Genomic DNA, 18,020 nt, shown 5'->3' on the forward strand with positions numbered 1-18,020 from the left:
GATAATCGAATTCATTACTTTTTAATGGTTCATCAAATTTGATACAAACAAGAAGTGAATCCAAACTCTCCCTGTTTACTCCATGCAAGAGAGAGAGAGAAATACAGCATAACGAGATTTATAAAAATTAAAAAATAAATAAAATGTGAAGGTGGGATTAAGGACCGGATCGGATTAGAGGATCGGGTCCGACCGGGTTTTTCTCCACATATTTAATTGCACGTGAAATGCGATATTTTGTTATTCCTTTAAAGAAGTAAGGGTAATTTGGTAAACGAAAAGGATTCTCTCTCCTCAGTGCTACCATCTTCATCTTCCAACGTCGATTAGCTGGGACGAAAGCTGAAATTCACCGACGCCGATGGCTCTCCTTCATTCTTGTTATTTCTTGGAACGTCCTTCACATTACCCTCTTATTCCGTCCCAAAAATCGACATCTAATTCGCTCTTATTTACAGTCTCTGCCCTCCGTCGCCGGTACGGCCTGAACAGTCGGCGTCCGATAGTGAACGCGAGCCTCGCCGTCGATTCTCCGGCGGAATCCGGCGTATACCACGCCGGAGATTCCCCAAAGCTTCTACTTGAAGTTAAAGACCTTTCGGCAGTGATTGCTGAATCGAAACAGCCGATTCTTAAGGGCGTAAACCTCACCGTCTACGAAGGAGAGGTCTTTGATCTCAAACCACTCTTCTTATTTCATGTCAATACACATATATAAATTTGAGCTGCTTCATTCTTTTCAATTGAAGCATATTTTTAAACAGTTTAGCTAATTAATGATACAAATTCATAGAGTCTTAACAATGATGAACCTTATTGTTTAGAAATAAATAGGACATTATTTCTTTTCCTGAATTATGTGTGTGTGTGTGTGTGTGTGTGTGTGTTTGTATTGTCTTGTTATTGAAAATTTTGTACTAATTTTCTTATTAGTCAATGTGAACATTCATGAATTTTTTTATGCTTAACATAAGTAACAGGGTATTATAGTTATCCATCTGGATTTGGGAACTTAATTAATTACAGTGTAATACTCCATCTTTTGTGGATTGTAGATGTTTCAGCTCAAATGCTTAATTCAAGTCTGAATTTCTGCTAGGTTCATGCCATCATGGGGAAGAATGGTTCTGGGAAGAGCACTTTTGCGAAGGTTGGTGCTTACTTTTCGTCAGATGGAATGATCAATTGTGTTTATTGAACCGATAACTATATACTTACTGCTGTAAATGTAATGAATGTTTGAACTGATTATTCAGGATTCCCACGTTTTGTCTTGTAATTTTGTTATTGTGATCCTTGTTGGCTGCTGTGCAGCTGTCTGTCCTAGATATGCTGTTCTCCTTCTTCAATTTTGTTTTGTACTTATTTTTATTTTTATTTTTATTAACGTCAAATTACAATATGTTCGGAAAATGTAGCAATTTATAAGGTTATTTTATTTTTATCAATATCTGTTCTAATTCGCATATGAAAAAGTCTAGAAGATATTGGATTTCTGTCCATTACTCTTTAGCCCGTTTTCCTTCTCTGGAGTCTTGACATCCTAACTCTCTTCCTTGTCCCAATTGTGTTTATTGTTTTCTGGTTGAACGGTTTTTATAATTGGTTTTTATGTTTGCCTGTGACAAGCAAAGGGGACAAATTGCTTATTCCATGTCCAAAACTCTCAATGAGGCTTTGATAATTGTAGGTTCTGGTTGGCCATCCAGATTATGAAGTTACAGGTGGCAGTGTGGCATTTAAAGGCGAGAACCTGCTTGATATGGAGCCAGAGGAGAGGTCCGTCGCTGGGCTTTTTATGAGCTTCCAATCCCCAGTGGAGATTCCCGGTGTTAGCAATATTGATTTTTTGAATATGGCTTATAATGCTCAAAGGAGAAGGCTTGGTCTTCCAGAGCTTGGACCAATTGAGGTACGTATAATTTGCAACCCTAAGATTTCATCTAGAGCGAGTCAGCATCCTTTGTATTCTTCAGTTGCATCTCTTTCATTTTCTTATAAGAAGTGAAGAAATAATGAGGCGTCCGCATACCAGGGAAGACAATGAGGCATTTCCATTGAGTTACAACAATGAAAGGAAGATAAGAGATCCAATATGGAAAACAAAGAGAGAAAACACAAACACTAACAAGGAGTCCAACAGTGAGGCTACAACAACTAAAACCCATAAATTCACACGTTATATAAATGGCATTAAAGAACAGAGCATCATCCTTAAAAAAATGGTCGATTGCATATTCAAGTTTAATAAAAGCTCTATAATATACCTGCATATGATGTTATTTCTCTTTGGAGCACACTATAATTCAGATACAAATTGATGTTTATATTTGTTATTTTTCTGGTAAGGATTTGATTTTCACATTGTTCTAGAAGGCACAAGATAAAAGCTGGACTATGGTAACATTATTTGTTATTCGTTTGTAACATGATTCGCCAATTACTGTGATTGAAAGGATTTTTTTTTTTTTTGTCCCATGTTCTGTATGTGTGTCACTGTTATTGATTCTGAAATAAGCTAAGATTACCTTGTTAATCTCAATGTATTTATTGCTTGCTTTTATATGCTAATGATTTATCTTTCTTATTGTTTTCTCATAATTATATGATTTATCAAAAGAGCTGGTAGCTTAATTATCAGTACCTGCCATGCTGGTTTCTTATCTTTTTTTTCTTCTTTCTTTTTTTCCGCTTGTCATCTTTGGTAATGAGATATTTACATTTCGCTTCAGGGAATTATTGGTTAATTAATTAATTAAATTCATCCTTGCAGTTCTATGGCTACATATCTCCCAAGCTTGATCTAGTGAATATGAAGATAGACCTTTTAAATAGAAATGTTAATGAAGGATTTAGCGGAGGTGAGAGGAAGCGCAATGAGATTTTACAACTTGCGGTATGGATTAGTAAAACTTTGATTTATTTTCTTGCGCCCAGTAGTCTTCTGTTTTCCATTGTGCAGTTAGAACACTGTAGTGAAGATGGGAAAAGTGTGTTAAATCTTGACCGGGTGATCTTGTTTCTGCTTTTTCTTGTCTGATTTACTTCAGCATTCAAAATATCTCCAGGAATTATCAAATTTTATTTTGAAATATCTTATCTCTTCAAATTATTTTGAATATCACGAATACCACTGATTTTTTTTTTTTAAATGTCACTACTCGCTAGATATCACTCATATTGCGAATATAGAATAGATGACCAAATGCTTCAGAATTGTTTCCTTCTTTATTTGACTTCCTCCTCTTGCAGGTTCTGGGGGCAGACTTGGCTATTTTAGACGAAATTGATTCTGGATTAGATGTTGATGCGCTCCGAGATGTTGCAAAAGCAGTGAATAGGCTTTTGAATTCGAAGAATTCTGTTTTGATGATTACCCATTACCTACGACTCCTGGAATTCATAAGGCCAACCTATATCCATGTTATGGTAAGCAAGTTGTCCATTGTCAATAATTATGTTTTGCCTCAAAAGGGGGGAAAAAACTTAAATCGAGTTATTATTGTTGTTGTTGCTGCTATTGTTTTTTGTTGTTAAAAATACAAAATAAATATGTATCCACATGCCAACTGACACTTAAATCCTGCAGCCCTGCACCTCCTATTTGGAATGACAGTAAACTAGAAACTGGCTATAATTTGTGAGTTGTGACAAATTATTATAAGGTAATTTGTATCAGAAATTGAAAGATATGCATCATGGTGTGTCCACATTCCTTGAAATTAAAACAATTTATTAATACACGTCCTATTGAAACAAGGTAATCAGCTGCTGTAAGTTTGAGTTTATTTTGTGCCTTCCGCTATCGTGAAAATTTTCCTCTTCCTAACATGCAATTTCTTCTAAATTAACGTTAAAATGTGAGGGTGTCTGATTGCAATTTAACGTTTAAGGATTTGGTTTTAAATTGGCTGTTTTATGGTAATTCCCCTTCTTCCTTCCCTATCCAGTCCCATCCTTGGTGGTCGCTAGTTATTATTCAAGGGAAATTTGAAACTTCGAGAAGAAATATTTAGAGTCACCTTCATATGGCATCACATCATGACACTAAGTATTATAAGGAAAGGTTGAGCAACCAATGAACAAATCCACTGTTCGTTGGTGCCTCACATCTAGGTCAACCACTATTATTTAACATAATGCATGTTGGTTGGCACTTACAACTTTTAAAAAACATACAAGACAGTGGGATAAAATCTTTATGTCTGTTGCTTTAAATATGTTAGAACCCTTTGAAACTTTGATAATGTAAAAAATGTTTTTATTTCTTGGAGCACTTGCTCTCAAGTAAAGACTGAAAAGCTTCATGTCTTTGTTTTCATATGCAGTTGGTTTGGGTATTTATAGCTGACTTCTACTCCTCACCCTTTCTAGATTTTTCTATTTTTACATAAATAAATAAAAAATCTACTATTGTTTATTATTTTCTCATTTCTAAATATATAAATATTTTTAGTACAATTTAGTCACATATCTACAAAAATCTAGACAGATTCTAGATATATCAAGATTTATCTCCAAAAAATGTATCAAACAGGAGTGAAATTCGATCGGGCTGATATGTAGTATGTTTTGTGTGGTTTGTTCATATTTAAGAAAAATAATTAAATTTCATTGAATATAAATAGTCTGAAATTTTGACATTTTACCATGAAACAGCAAGTTAATTTTTTTTCATAAACATCAATCATCTTCTAGGAGGATGGGAGAATTGTGAAGACGGGAGACATCTCCATAGCAAAAGTTCTTGAGAAGGAGGGCTATAAAGCAATTTCTGCTACATAAATGCTGGCTAGTAATTCTCTCTCTCTCTCTCTCTCTCTCTCACAGACACACACACGCACGCACGCACGCATCCTTTTCCATCTTTAGTGAAATTTGACTCTCTACTTAGTCAAAATTTGCAGCCTCTCCCATCCTTGGGTCATAAACCGGCAAGAAATTCAATGAGCATCAATTGAGGCAAGACAATGGTTTCAAATTACTTGTGTTAGCGTTGAAGTCGAGTTAAATGATGAATGTTTTTGCCATTTATCTGGGAGACATGGGGGCCCTATGGATATCGTTGCCGCGACTTATACTGTAACTCATCCAGTTTTCTTTATGAGTGAAGTGCTACAGTTTTCTTTATGATTGAAGTGCTACAACCCATTTTGTACTGATTGTAAATGAATTGCTTGTTTTGTATTTAGTATCTGTTAAAAATGTAATAAGATTTGTTTATTGAGAAATGACATTTAAGCACGAAGCTTTAGTACCAAAACAAATTTTAGCCCAACATTACTTGATCATGATCTGTGAATTGAGAGTGATATTGCTCGTTTTTTTAGCCAAATTTGTAGTATCAGGCTGTCAAAGTAGTCTATAAAGCTACATTCTATGCTGACTTGGATGAAATTGAGAACTAGTCATTTAGTCAAAAGGGCTGTGAATGTGTATTACTCAGCTGAACCTTTTGAGCTTTCTATATGAACTAATTGCCTTCTGAATAATGAATATGAAGGTGGTTTGGTATTTTGCTTTGTTCATTTTAGATCACAAAATATGTTGATGATATCGCCAATAGCCGTGCCGGAGTCTTGGAAAAGAAGCAGAGTCTAAGGTAGAATGAAACAAAAAGGAACCGACTTTCAAACTGTTTCTGTTTAAGAATTTGGAAAATTAATAGGAGACATAGCCAGTGTGTAGATCAGGGGATCTAGAAGGTACAATGCCTATCGATCAAATTAATGGAAAAATGCAACGAATGTACCTGCAAAACTTGAATGGAACAACGGAGCGAATGTACCTGCAAAACTGTGAAATGTCAACCTGCTCAACGCGAAGATGAACATTCCAATATTTGCAGTTTAATTTGCAGAATAATATGACTATTAAGAGTAATTTCAATTAAATAAATGAGCAAAAGGTTTTCATTATTGACTAGAGAAAATAACACTCAACTAGAAAAGTAGGTTTTCAAAAACAATTTCAGCCATCATTCTTCCCAGAAATTGCTTCTACACTCTTACATAGTCCAATGGGGACACAGAATTTGCAGCTTTGGAATATCAAGCAACGTGATTTATTACATGGTAACATGAACATCGCTGAAACTAAATCTGAACTATTAAGAAATGCCCCAAGGACATGCTCCATATGTCTCAGTTGGGCACAGTTGGACACACATCTCAAAGTTATCACTGTGGAATTATCAACACTAGCCGTACAAGGTAATTCAAACCTTGCAAAACTTGACTCTATATTTGACGCAATGAGCCCTTATATCAGTTACAGTTATCTTTCCCGTTTGGCTGGTCAAGGAACAAAAAGCCAGTGAAAATTTTAAAACAGCAAACAATATGTAGGCAAACGAAATGAAACAAATCACTATGAGCCATCTTTTTCAAGCTTTTCAATTTCTTCACGGTGCTTTCTTTCTGCCTCTTGAAGTTCTCTTTCGGCATCCTCCTCATCCTCCATTTGATCACGATCTTCAAACTCCTTGGTTGCTGCCATTGCTTTCACAACAGGATCTCTTAGTTCAGAAATCATTCCACCACCAACCCCATACTCTTCTTCGTCCCCTATCAGGAACAGGCGCTGGTCAGGTCCTGTTGCCATGGGAATGTCCACCGCCAATAACTTCATATCATACTACAAAGAAGAAAATCAAATGCTCACGTAAGCTTCTAATTCGACATATCAGCAACCCGGCTAAGCACATACATAATACAAGCCTTTAAGTCAATATACTATTTCTTTCTTTTGTTTGTAGTTTTATTGAATAAAAAATACATTTCGACTGTTCTTATGAAGAAAGCCTCTAAGGCTACACTTCAGAGTGATTCCTGGAAAAAAATCAAAAGTGTTATGGGTTTTTCATTTCCAAATGTTGTAGGGGAAACTTAAAAAGCACACTTCTTTCCTTTCTGGCTTCAGTTGGGGTTAACAAAACTTGTTGCTTGTTAAATGAAACAGCCACCAATGGTGGACATCTAATTTGTTCCAATTGAACTTGACTTGTGATTCCCGCATGTCAAACAGGAGCAAGTTATGACTGGAAAAATCACACTAGCAGAGCCCAACCACCATCACCGTATATTTCACAAATTAGGTATTATTCTTGGCTTCCTGCAATCCACATTCCACAGACTTCAATCAAGAAAATAAAGGCAAAAGTTTAGTTCAACTCCAACAAGAAAAAGTCCCGAATCAATTTTACACCTTAACAAATTAAACTGTAGGAAGGTTGAGTTTAAAAATTGTGGACCCAGTCAAGAATAAAAATATTTATTGGGTTTTCGCGCGCGCACACACAAAGTAGCAAGTATAAAAACAAACCTGGCCTTTTTTATTCTTGACTTCAACACTGACTAGCCCTTTTCTCTCAGAGCCTCGTATTGGAAAGATGAGAAAACATCGCTTGCTCCGAAACCCTGGTTTGAAGTTTCTCAGTGAAATCCCTCCTCCTGACATCACATATGCTCTCAAATCTGTCCCTGAGAGTGGAGCACCCATAACCTCAAGAATCCCAGCAGATGTGTTAAGCCTCCTCATGGCCATTCTATAAACTTTGTCAGGATTGATGGTGAATCTTGAACGGAGATACAAGCCCTTAACATCACAAAAAGCACCAATGATATTCCTTCAATAAAAAGTTGGGTGCAATTGGCAGCAATAATTACAATCTACAATCATAGTTGATCTACAAATATTTGCAAAACGAGAATTCAACAAACAGGTCCCCACCCTCTCCTTCCTCCACACAAAAGTAACAAAGGGAAAAAAGAAAAGGATAAGAAAAGACCTATCATACCAATTGCAGGTGGACTCCATAAGAATCACACAAATTCCAAAAGAGATCACAGGTTTAAATGAGATGACTGTCAAAAGATTTCCAGCAAGAGTTAGAAACCAGAGTCGATCTAGAATCATTGGCCCAAGGAAATCAAACTTTCAGCAGCCCCCACCCACCAAAGACACACACACACAAATGATGCACCCATACACATGGGAAAAAAGAAAAAGAAAAAAAGGGACCTGTCAAATCAATTATGGATGGACTTCATAAAAATTACAAAAATCCAACAGAGCTTGCAAATTAAAAATGAGATGATTGTGAGAATGAAGATAATATAAAAGTAACAGTTTTATAGAAGACTTGAGAGGTCCAACTGGTGGAATCCCATCAAACAAGGAGCACAGCCCCCAGCCCAGTCATGTGCACTGTGCTTCAGCCTTCATGATATTTGATTTGACGTAGGGTTTTACAAACCGGAGGCAAGAAAGTGGAGATTCATTCCATTGTTACACTAAAGCACAAGGCATATTCAAAGTTTCTAGGAATAACTAAATCATATTCTTTATTCATATTCTACATTCAGTTGTTGTACAATTATATATACAACAACTCTCTCTAACAAGCACTTGCAACTAAAAAAACATGTTCTATTCAATCCACTGTAGCCATTAATTCTGCTTAATAGTAGTAATTATATTCTGGTTTCAGGAGGTAGCAAATTACAAATACGTACAACGGTACAACAACTCTCTCCAACAAGCACTTGCAATTAACAAGATGTTTTATTCCATCCACTGGTAACCCTCAACTATGCTTAAAATATAAAATAATTATATTCTTCTTCAACAAAGCTAAGCACCAACACAGAGAACATGTCAGAAATTCACAATTCCCATAAATATGAGAAAACAATAAAACTTGAGTGCTAAAAAAGGACCAGCATAAGAAGCCGCAATGAATTGTTACAGAATGTCAGTTACTAGATTTTGAATAATCTATATTATAGATAAAACTGCTGCATAGTTAGCAGATCTGGTACCATGGATCACAGCATTATATATCTCGAGCCTACCCCAAAAAATATCCTTCGGTTGCTGCTGCCTTGCAAGCTGGACATGAAATGCATATAATCCGAATAAGTGATGTTATACTTGGATGAAGGCGGAATTCACCAGTATGGTGTTGTCAACACCATTATCATTCATTCCTCATAAGAGAGGTCAGGGGTTCAAGTCTAAGAAGAAACATGTGTGCGTGAGTACAAACTAGGAAAAAAAAAAAAAAAATTCATTATCATTCATTCCTCAGTTAAATTATATTTCATTTTTTTGAAATTCCGTATACTGATTGTTCGACACAATAAGATATCTCCGATGAAGAATTGTGGGGAGATTTTTTGTTTACTTGGTCAAAATGCAAACCCCAACCTACATATTCAACCATCAAGTCTCTAAACCAATTTAAACCTAAATGCATATGGATTCAAAATCTACAGGGAGAGTAGGCATATTATAATCAAACTTTCAGAAATTGTGCTCAAATAATTGGAATATACTATATGCATCAATTAATTGTTTGACCAATCAATGTAATGCCACAATTATGCAATATATTCAAGCAAAGTCTCAGTTAACCTATGAATGCAAAATACTAGATACCAACATTGTTAAGCAACTAAACAGTTCAGAAACAGAAAAGGGGCTTACAGCAAATGCGACGATAGCGGAGGAAAGAGCAAGAAAGCCATATTTGGCCATGCCTTCTGATAACCCAATGAATGTGTTGGCAACCCCAAACAAAAGCTTCCACAACAGTATGCACACCATAACACCTGCCGCACCCAACAGCACCAGATTATTCCTCTTCCAGAACGCCTCAATCTGCAGCCCAACCGCTTGCTTGTACCGCGAAACCCCATCCTTAACGGCCGACACCGGATTTTTCACCGCATTCTTCATCGAACTCCCTTTAATTTTAGTACCTAAATCTGAAGTTTTGAAGGTTAAGTACCTAAACCCTAGAAAGTTCTTATTAGACAACAAATTGGTTTGGGGGCTAAGTTTTTGAGCTGGGTTTTGGAAGATTCTTGAAATCGATGATGGTGTTGAAGATGATGAGAAGTGGGCTCTCTGAGAAATCGAAATCCATGGAGTGAGAGGACTGTGCTTTGGGTGATGAGAGAGAAATTGAGATATGCCAGTACCAGCAGTTGGGTTAGCGGGTGATGAGGGTTTTGATGGAATGTGGTAATGAAGAAGCTGTCTCAGGATAATTCTTGTTGAGGGTTTTGACATTTTTTCCTTTTTAGATTCACGAAAACACAAACTCAGGACGATCAACTGCTTGACTGATCAATTTAAAATACAATAGACGTTTATATGTATGTATTTATGTAGAGAGAGAGAGAGAGAGAGAGAGAGAGAGAGTTTGGTTAATTGACCGATAACTTGCAGGCGCCTCCATGGCGGAAGGCAATTGTTATGGGCTTGGTGAGTTGGGCCCAAGTCAGCATTGTCTTTGTAAAGGACTATCAAGCAACTGTAACAATAATATGGGCCAAATACTTATCTGCTCATTGGGCTCAAAGAGTTACATTTAAATTGCTTATATATTATTTGCTGTTATACCATTTATAATAAATAAATAAATTGGTGTCAAAAAAAATTATTATATATATATATATATATATATATAAATTGCTTATCATACTGTGATGGACTTGAGTTGGGTTTATGAGGAAAGGAGTAAGATGCACCTGGATTACTACTGTATTTTCGTATTTTTTTTAAAAATAAAAATAGTTACTTATGCCAAAAATTATTAGATGATTTTGAGTTATCTGTTATTTGATGGTTTAATTCAATTAAAATTAATATTTAAATTTTCTTATAATATATTATTATATTCTTGTGAGTTCACTTTTTCTTAATCAACAAGTATCATTTAATAATTTCTTGTACGCCATACACATGAATTTTGTTAACCAACAATGGGATTTACCTTATTACAATAATAACACCACCACATCCAAAATAGTACATCACCACATCCAAAATACTACATCTGGGAAACAAGAACAAATTTCATTCAAAGCAATTTACATAATGCCAAGAGCTATAATATGCTTTACCAAGCTGAAACTCAGAAGAAACTTCATCCAAAAACAAACAAAAAGCATTTCATGCATATAATAGCTGACATTCACTCGAATAATAGCGCAGAACCTAAGTCTCACAGAGCAGTTGGAAGAACAGGAGTGAGTGCGAGAACAGGAGCGCGAAAGCAGCAAAATTTAAGTCATACATAGTGGGATTGGGAGCAAGAGCGTACGCGGAGCACGCAATAGCGGGTGCCCGCGCTGAGCGTGAGAGCGACTCATGTTTAGAAAAATTATGTGACTTAGTACAGAACACCAACCTTTTCTCGAGTCGGAAAAACATTTCCACCCCATTAACAAAAAAAGATACATGATTAATAACACGGACCACCACTGAATAATAAATATTCATTGAACAAATACTTTTTCATTGAGAGCCACAATATATATTCATTTCTCATGATCATTTTTTCCAATGCATCTAACTACTAACAAAAGGAGATCTCTTGGAGAAGTCATGCATCACAAAAAAATCTCTCCACATGCCAAACCATCAATAACTCAAGGCTGGTCCTCAGCTTCCGATGAGGAGAGCAGCCAAGAGAGGTACTCGGACCCCTGATTCAGAATAGAATCAGAATTACTTGGTGGAATAACTCTCTTCCTCGTAAGAGACTCTATCGTTGGGCACTTCCTCTTGCGTCCACCCCTTGGCCTCAGTCGGAATCGTTCATCAGACTCCTCAAAGTCCCCCTGAACAAAAGGCAATTGCACACCCAAACATCATTCCATTTTCCCACCAGGTTTAGAAAAACGAATATTACCGATATAGACACACGAAATCTGTTATGCAACAGCGTTAAAGTGACCTATAGATTCGAGCAACAACTTACATGAGTATAGACATGTAACCCAGATTTCTCATGGTTATCTCTCACATGCTTGAATGGAAATCTCAAGCCACACCCAGGAATGCTACAGGCAAAAGGTTTGAGTTCAAAGTGTACAGCTTTGACATGTTGACGGAGATTTGATTTCTGCGCACATAGGTGAAAAAAATATCACTAAAAGCAAAATGATATTTAACTGCAAGGGAGGACATTAAAGTTCAGTAGCTCCTTCCAAAAATCATATAACACAATTCAGTTTTCATCGGATAGACTTGTATAGTTAGCATCATTTGGTTACCATTCTAGAAATATATTTCTTGCTTTTGAGGTAGAAATTTACCTGGTTTCACATAAAAGCAAGAAAAGCATTTATATATATTAACTTATACAATTGTTACATGGATTACCAATAAAATTCTCGCAAGGCGTATTTGTGTCTTACAGTTGAAAAAGTGTGGAGGCAGCCCTTGAAGTTGCATTTTATTCTGTCTGATGACCCCCCTGATTCATGCATGCGAAGGTGCCGCTTGATGTTCTTCTTCAGCTGCTTGGTCCCGCATACCTCGCAGGTTACATGGCTGTGGCAACACTGTAGATGGGCCTTGAGGCATTGCTCATTGCTAAAATGTTTCATACAGCCTGGTTCTGAACAGAGTGCCTCCACCGCATCCAACTTAACTGCAAGAGCAATGGTTGTCATCAAAGCTTTCAAATGAAATCCACCAACCTCATATAAGGAGTGTAGCTAGCATATATCAATTTACATCTCTTAAGTAGTTGAAAACGAATATAAAAGAATTGGTGAGGACAGCCACTTGCCATGTGAATTTTCATGTTTTCGCAACTTTGATTCATATTTGAACACCTTCCCACACCCAATTTCTTGGCAGATGTACTCTTTCCGACCTTCAACATTGTTGGAGGGAGACTCCTCATCATGAAATTCCTTCACATGCCTCTTCATGTTACCTTGGAAAGCAAATCTATGGTTGCAGCTCTTAGCAGGACACTGAAAAAGTTTCCCCTGGTGCTGAAGAAGATGACGGGTCAAGTGATCTTTTCTTCGGTAACTGGAATGGCAATCCTCCACTGGGCAAGTAAATGGCCTCTGTGACACGATAAGAGTATAATGTATAGCAAATGACGGTAGAAGAACTCAATTCCAACACACATATAAAATAAAATAAAATAAATTTCAAACCTCCAGACTGAAATAAGCGTGGTTGAGGCTCACTTGGTGGAGCTTCTCAGGAGGTCCCCCTACCTGGTACTGATCCATTCAAGGTAGATATTGCATTATTGCTGCCTCTCGCATTTTGGAGTTCATTATGTGGGATCCAATGCTTCACGCGACTACATCCATTGATTTTGAAAAATTAATTTAATCATTCAAAATACCTTCAGACCTGCAAGTTCATTTAGTTTCAATTGCTGCAAGTAGTGATTAAAAGAACTAATAGCTATATATTTAAAAACTTCAGCATAGAACTTCAAAAAAAATTATCACATTCCAAATCTCATCATCCATGAGATAAGCGAAGGAACCCCAAAAGCCTATGGTTCTTTTACCAGAAAAAAGACTGTGTTAAGATACGTCTAGCAATTAAAGCTATACATGTCTATCGAAATTTGAGATCTAAGGATTTATAGAATAGTAAACAGCGGCAGAAGATATTCCAGCTATGCTAAACTTGAAGTTCAAGGGTATAATAAAGTATATGATCAACATTAACTTGGTGTTACATTAACATAAAAAATTATAAGATATAGTTAAAAACGTTTCTATCATGTTTAACACCAACTGAATCATCGCTGTATTCTGAAAATCAAACATGTTACAGTATTAAGGTTTTCTCCTACACTATTTTCGGGATGTGTTCCTACATATTGTGTTTGCTTATCTGAAAACTAAGAAAAATAAAACCACAACCCTATATGTTATCCATTATAATCTACTGCAAATCCCTTTCTGTTCTAATTTTATATATATTGAGATTTCATCCACTAGGGCTCCATTTGTTTGGATGTAAAATATTTTTCAGAAAATATTTTTTTTATTTTATGGTGTTTGGTTATGGGAAAATATTTAGGAAGAAAAAAAAAAATTATAACCTAACAAAAATAACTTACCCATTAAAATTCGGCAAGGTTTTTACACGACCTGTCCGATAACCTACACCTTTGCCAAACACCAAAAAAGTAAAAATAAAAAAAAATATTTTCCAAGCCCAAGTGCAGAGCTAATTGCCATGGATAGAGAATCATGACGCATACATACAACACAGACCTGTTTACAAAAACTTCTTTTCTATTTCTTTTTTCATAACTACATCCATTGTATAAAAACTGAGAATCTTCTAGCAACCATCCAACAAAAATGAGTTAATAACTTAACACAGAAAATTATATAACATAGTAATGAAAAAAAAAAAGGCACCTATTGGCCATGAAACTTGAACAGAACAAAACTCAGTTTAGTCCAGACTGAACATTAGAGATTTCCAAATGTTGAACTAAAAAAATATTACATAAACATTTTGTTTCTAAATGATGGGTCAAAATATATGAGCAAAACAAAGACTAAAATGGAAAAATGAATAAAAGCTTAGAAAAGAAAATTACCTCAAGTGAGTGGCTTTGCATATGTTGCTTCAAATGAGCAGGTTTCCGGAAATTGGCACCACAATCTTCACACGTATTTGACTTTGCTCCCTCTCTTTCATGTTCTTCATCTGCTACTCGCACTTTCATTTCTTCCTAATTGACGAAAACAAATAATAATAATAATAATAATAATAATAATAATAATAATAATAATAACAAATTTAATAAAACAAGATGAGAAAAGCAAAAGAATTGATGGAGAGAAGAGAGTGAGAGATGGAAAGAAAAGGAAAATTGACCTGGTGAAGGGAGAGTATGTGAGAGGTAATAAGGGACTTCTTAGAGCGTGAGATGCCACAGTAGTTGCAATTGTAACGCCTTACATCTCTGAAGATCGGCGTCGGGCTCCCTTCTTTCGTCTCTCCTCCTCCTTCCATTCGATTTTCAATTCTTCAGGTATATCTATACGTGTGTGTGTGTATATATATATATATATATATATATATATGGTGGCTCTGGGCCGTTGGAGATCGTCGGCTCTTAACCGTGGGAGATTGCCGATTTGAGGAGGATTGGAGGATCGTGACTAGGGGAGCATTGCGAGTAACTCTTGGTATTACTAATGTGCCGTTTGGGTGCCGAGGGAAAGAAAAGAAACGAAAGTTAATGATGAAGGAAAATAGTGTATGTGGGTTTATTGTAAATTTTTAAAAGGAAAATAAAGAATATTGAGGGATTTAGAAGGACATAAATTAGGCAAGATGAGCAATTTTGTTATCGTCCTAGAGTGAAAAAGGACTATAAAGTTTCAAGAAACTTTTTCCGTACCAATTTTGCCTAATTTTGTATGAATTTTTAACAAGGGAAAGAAAGAAAATTGAGGGATTTAGAAGGAAATAAATTTTGTTATCTATCTAAAAATTAAAAATTAGTATCAAGTTTCATGAAACTTTTTTCTGATACCAATTTTGCCTTATTTTTGGGAGACAATATTTATTGTTGCACTCATATTTAAAAATAAATGATTTTAATCCTAAAATGATTGAAGGTGATGGATGAGAGGAAGAATGGATGAAATTTTTTGTTTTTCTATCCGTCCAATTTTGAGGACGGTGGAGAGAGAGAATGAATATTGGTAACTACCTACAAATATTCATTTTTTAATTTTAACCTTTTTTAAAAATAAAATTAATAAATATTTACCTTTTATTATTTTATACTGTGAGTGTATATTGGTAAAAAATAATATAAAAGGGAGGAGTGAAAAAATTAATATCTACCTACAAATATTCATTTTCCAATTTTAACCTTTTTAAAAAAAAATTCAAATAAATATTTATCTTTTATTATTTTATACAGTGAGGATATATTGGAAAAAAAGTTATAAAAATTATCATTCCCTTCTATCAATCCACTCCATTCACTCAAACAAAAAATAGGTAAGATACATTCCCTTCCTTAGGATTCTTTATTCATCTCTTCTCCTATCTCTTCTATCAATTTTTCTATCCCTCAAACCAAACGAAACATAAATGCTTATGTGAAGAAAATTATATTTTAATGACCAAATTTAAACAAAATTACGATCACAAAATTTGAAAAAGATGGATACTCACCAAATTTGAAACTTAATTGTCACCAAGAAAGGATAATTTGGTCTTACATGTTTATTAAACATTCTAAATTAATATTCAGATGATAAAATTGTCTTTCAATAAAAGAGGTAACTCCTTGAATTCATCCTCCACTTCCTCATCCATTTGTATATTTTTTCTTTTTTCTTTTTTAATTTATAATATATGATTTCTTTATCAACTTTATTTCTTTCAAGTCATAATTAGTAAAATATGATACGAGAAAAAAATGAATGGGGATTACATGTCAATTTGAAATTTTTTAATTCCAAATTCTTGTTAACATGGATTTTACAAATCAATTCGAAGTCTATGCTTTAAATTACTGTTTTAAAAGTTTAGCTCGTTTAAAAAGGGTTGAAAGTGAAATCCACATTATAAACGTTTTAAAAAAAAATATGAAAAGAAAAAATAAATACTCAAACTTGCAAACGCCAAAACAAATAAAGCTAAAAAGTAATTTAATTTTTTTTTTTCCACCACCATTTTCTTGGCCACGTGATCCAAGTATATATATATATATATATATATATTTCAAATGTGACTTCTCTTTACTTTTATCTGATTTTTTTATTCTTAAAGAACATTTTAATTTTATATAAGAAAGTCAATGACTGATAAATCATTGTTCTTTTCTTTTCCTTTCCATTTTCGTAGATGGCAAACAAGATATAAACAATAAACATGAGGAAGTTAGGAGTCATGTAGCCAACCATTAATCTTTTCCTACTTTATTTTAAAATTTTAAAAATAAAACAATTTTTTAATAACCGACACACTGACTGAGTTAAAGAAAGAATGTTTTATTATTCAAAATCTTCCTAGAATCATGGTATTTTACATTTTTTAAAGATTAAGAGAGGGTTTGAAATGGTTGTAGTAGCTGGGTCACGCGGTTTCTAATTTGTACTTCCTCTATTTCAACTTGTTCTTCAATTATTGTGGGCCAAAGTAATATAATACAAAAGAGGATGAGTTGTTGACCAATCTAACCTAATAATATTGCTAGATGTTTACTTGAATTGTGATAATAAACTGAGTTTTGGTGTCTTTCTTTTGAGGTTCTTCTAGTGACGGATTTAGAAATTTCTTTTTAGTTGGGGCAATGTTGAATGATAATACGGTTAATTTAGTTTTTGAACCAAGATAATAAATATAACTATGTAAATATTTATTAATAATAGTTTCACGATTAATTTTCACTTTTTTAAAATGTTGTACAACACATTTTCGGTCTTATTAAATATAAGTAAAGTCATTTTATACCAATTTCTCAAATCTATTTGTCAGGTTTAAGGATTGTTATACTTTTAATGCAACGAATGAGACCTATGTTTGAACTTTTTATTACATCAAATTGGTAGAAACCCTTACCGCTAGACAAATAGATTAAGACTAATAGGTGTAAGTAGCATTACTTTAAATATATTTTTCTTTACATCTATAACTAAATATGTCTCCACCAAGTTGCTAAGTTGTGTAAACATGTTTTTTTTCTTCTATTTCGTCTCTCTCGCCTTTGTGTTAAGTTTTAAGATCAAACACATTTATATAAATTTCTAGTGATACTTGTACAAATTATTAAAAGACATATATGTAAAATTAACATAACAAAAAAGTTGAGTGATCGTACCTCTGCCATTCACATGGTAAGAGAAAGATAGAGAGAGTTAAATTTTTTTTTCCATGACGGAAAACTTCAGTAGGCCACAAGAGAGTATGTCCGATAAATATTATAAAAAATTTAGTTGGAATGGGAACCTAATAAAAATTTTAAAAATAAATTCCGCTCCCGCTAAACCATAAAAGTTAGTGATTAAAAAAGGAGGAGATGGTGCAAAATTCAAATACGGATTCCAAATATGAGAGCAACCTAATCACAACACTTGTAATACAAATTGAATTGACTATTCAAAACATGTTGGTATTGTCTCCTTGGCAAGAAAGGGAAGATTTAATGTATGGACTGATAGTTACACATTATATATTTTGTTGGTAGGGATATATATGAT

General features: G+C 34.5%; 3 protein-coding genes across 6 annotated transcripts; 1 reads left to right on the forward strand and 2 right to left on the reverse strand.

The window, feature by feature from the left end:
- The first annotated feature begins 243 nt into the window (after positions 1-243).
- Positions 244-5,287, forward strand: LOC132312502 (ABC transporter I family member 6, chloroplastic-like). Of its 3 annotated transcripts, none has more exons than XM_059810884.1 (7): positions 244-667; positions 1,100-1,150; positions 1,691-1,912; positions 2,774-2,896; positions 3,253-3,429; positions 4,699-4,795; positions 4,895-5,287. In XM_059810884.1, exons 1-6 carry the CDS (start codon positions 362-364, stop codon positions 4,783-4,785), a joined length of 966 nt encoding a protein of 321 aa, XP_059666867.1. In that variant the 5' UTR covers positions 244-361; the 3' UTR covers positions 4,786-4,795; positions 4,895-5,287. The 3 variants fall into 3 exon arrangements, with proteins under 3 accessions (XP_059666867.1, XP_059666868.1, XP_059666866.1); XM_059810885.1 differs by having other exon boundaries at positions 4,699-4,791; positions 4,908-5,287; XM_059810883.1 differs by having other exon boundaries at positions 4,908-5,286.
- Positions 5,288-6,012: 725 nt separating this feature from the next.
- On the reverse strand, positions 6,013-10,198 carry LOC132312503 (uncharacterized). The gene is made up of 3 exons (XM_059810886.1): positions 9,490-10,198; positions 7,324-7,596; positions 6,013-6,636 (listed from the first exon to the last, which is right to left on the reverse strand). Exons 1-3 carry the CDS (start codon positions 10,075-10,077, stop codon positions 6,370-6,372), a joined length of 1,128 nt encoding a protein of 375 aa, XP_059666869.1. The 5' UTR covers positions 10,078-10,198; the 3' UTR covers positions 6,013-6,369.
- Positions 10,199-10,895: 697 nt separating this feature from the next.
- Positions 10,896-15,014, reverse strand: LOC132312504 (transcription factor IIIA-like). 2 transcript variants are annotated; one of them, XM_059810887.1, is made up of 6 exons: positions 14,674-15,014; positions 14,393-14,527; positions 12,590-12,878; positions 12,213-12,448; positions 11,774-11,917; positions 10,896-11,633 (listed from the first exon to the last, which is right to left on the reverse strand). In XM_059810887.1, exons 1-6 carry the CDS (start codon positions 14,809-14,811, stop codon positions 11,442-11,444), a joined length of 1,134 nt encoding a protein of 377 aa, XP_059666870.1. In that variant the 5' UTR covers positions 14,812-15,014; the 3' UTR covers positions 10,896-11,441. The 2 variants fall into 2 exon arrangements, with proteins under 2 accessions (XP_059666870.1, XP_059666871.1); XM_059810888.1 differs by lacking the exon at positions 14,674-15,014 and adding an exon at positions 12,972-13,176 and having other exon boundaries at positions 10,897-11,633.
- Between the last annotated feature and the right edge of the window lie 3,006 nt (positions 15,015-18,020).

Source organism: Cornus florida, unplaced genomic scaffold (assembly GCF_030987335.1).
Source record: "Cornus florida cultivar Cherokee Brave unplaced genomic scaffold, ASM3098733v1 CherokeeBrave_3.0.0_Hap2_Chr06, whole genome shotgun sequence".
NCBI classification, from domain to species: Eukaryota; Viridiplantae; Streptophyta; class Magnoliopsida; order Cornales; family Cornaceae; genus Cornus; species Cornus florida.

What these genes read in the sequence shown, in the direction of transcription:
- LOC132312502 (XM_059810884.1), top strand. Translation starts at nt 362, where the DNA reads ATGGCTCTCCTTCATTCTTGTTATTTCTTGGAACGTCCTTCACATTAC. An exon ending in TCACCGTCTACGAAGGAGAG is followed by an intron (nt 668 to 1,099) that starts GTCTTTGATCTC and finishes AATTTCTGCTAG; the next exon opens with GTTCATGCCATCATGGGGAA. An exon ending in ATGAGATTTTACAACTTGCG is followed by an intron (nt 2,897 to 3,252) that starts GTATGGATTAGT and finishes CTCCTCTTGCAG; the next exon opens with GTTCTGGGGGCAGACTTGGC.
- LOC132312504 (XM_059810887.1), bottom strand. Translation starts at nt 14,811, where the DNA reads ATGGAAGGAGGAGGAGAGACGAAAGAAGGGAGCCCGACGCCGATCTTC. An exon ending in ACATACTCTCCCTTCACCAG is followed by an intron (nt 14,528 to 14,673) that starts GTCAATTTTCCT and finishes TTCGTCAATTAG; the next exon opens with GAAGAAATGAAAGTGCGAGT. An exon ending in GCCTCCACACTTTTTCAACT is followed by an intron (nt 11,918 to 12,212) that starts GTAAGACACAAA and finishes CTATGTGCGCAG; the next exon opens with AAATCAAATCTCCGTCAACA.
- LOC132312503 (XM_059810886.1), bottom strand. Translation starts at nt 10,077, where the DNA reads ATGTCAAAACCCTCAACAAGAATTATCCTGAGACAGCTTCTTCATTAC. An exon ending in CCGCTATCGTCGCATTTGCT is followed by an intron (nt 7,597 to 9,489) that starts GTAAGCCCCTTT and finishes TGTGATGTTAAG; the next exon opens with GGCTTGTATCTCCGTTCAAG. An exon ending in TCAAGAATAAAAAAGGCCAG is followed by an intron (nt 6,637 to 7,323) that starts GTTTGTTTTTAT and finishes TCTTCTTTGTAG; the next exon opens with TATGATATGAAGTTATTGGC.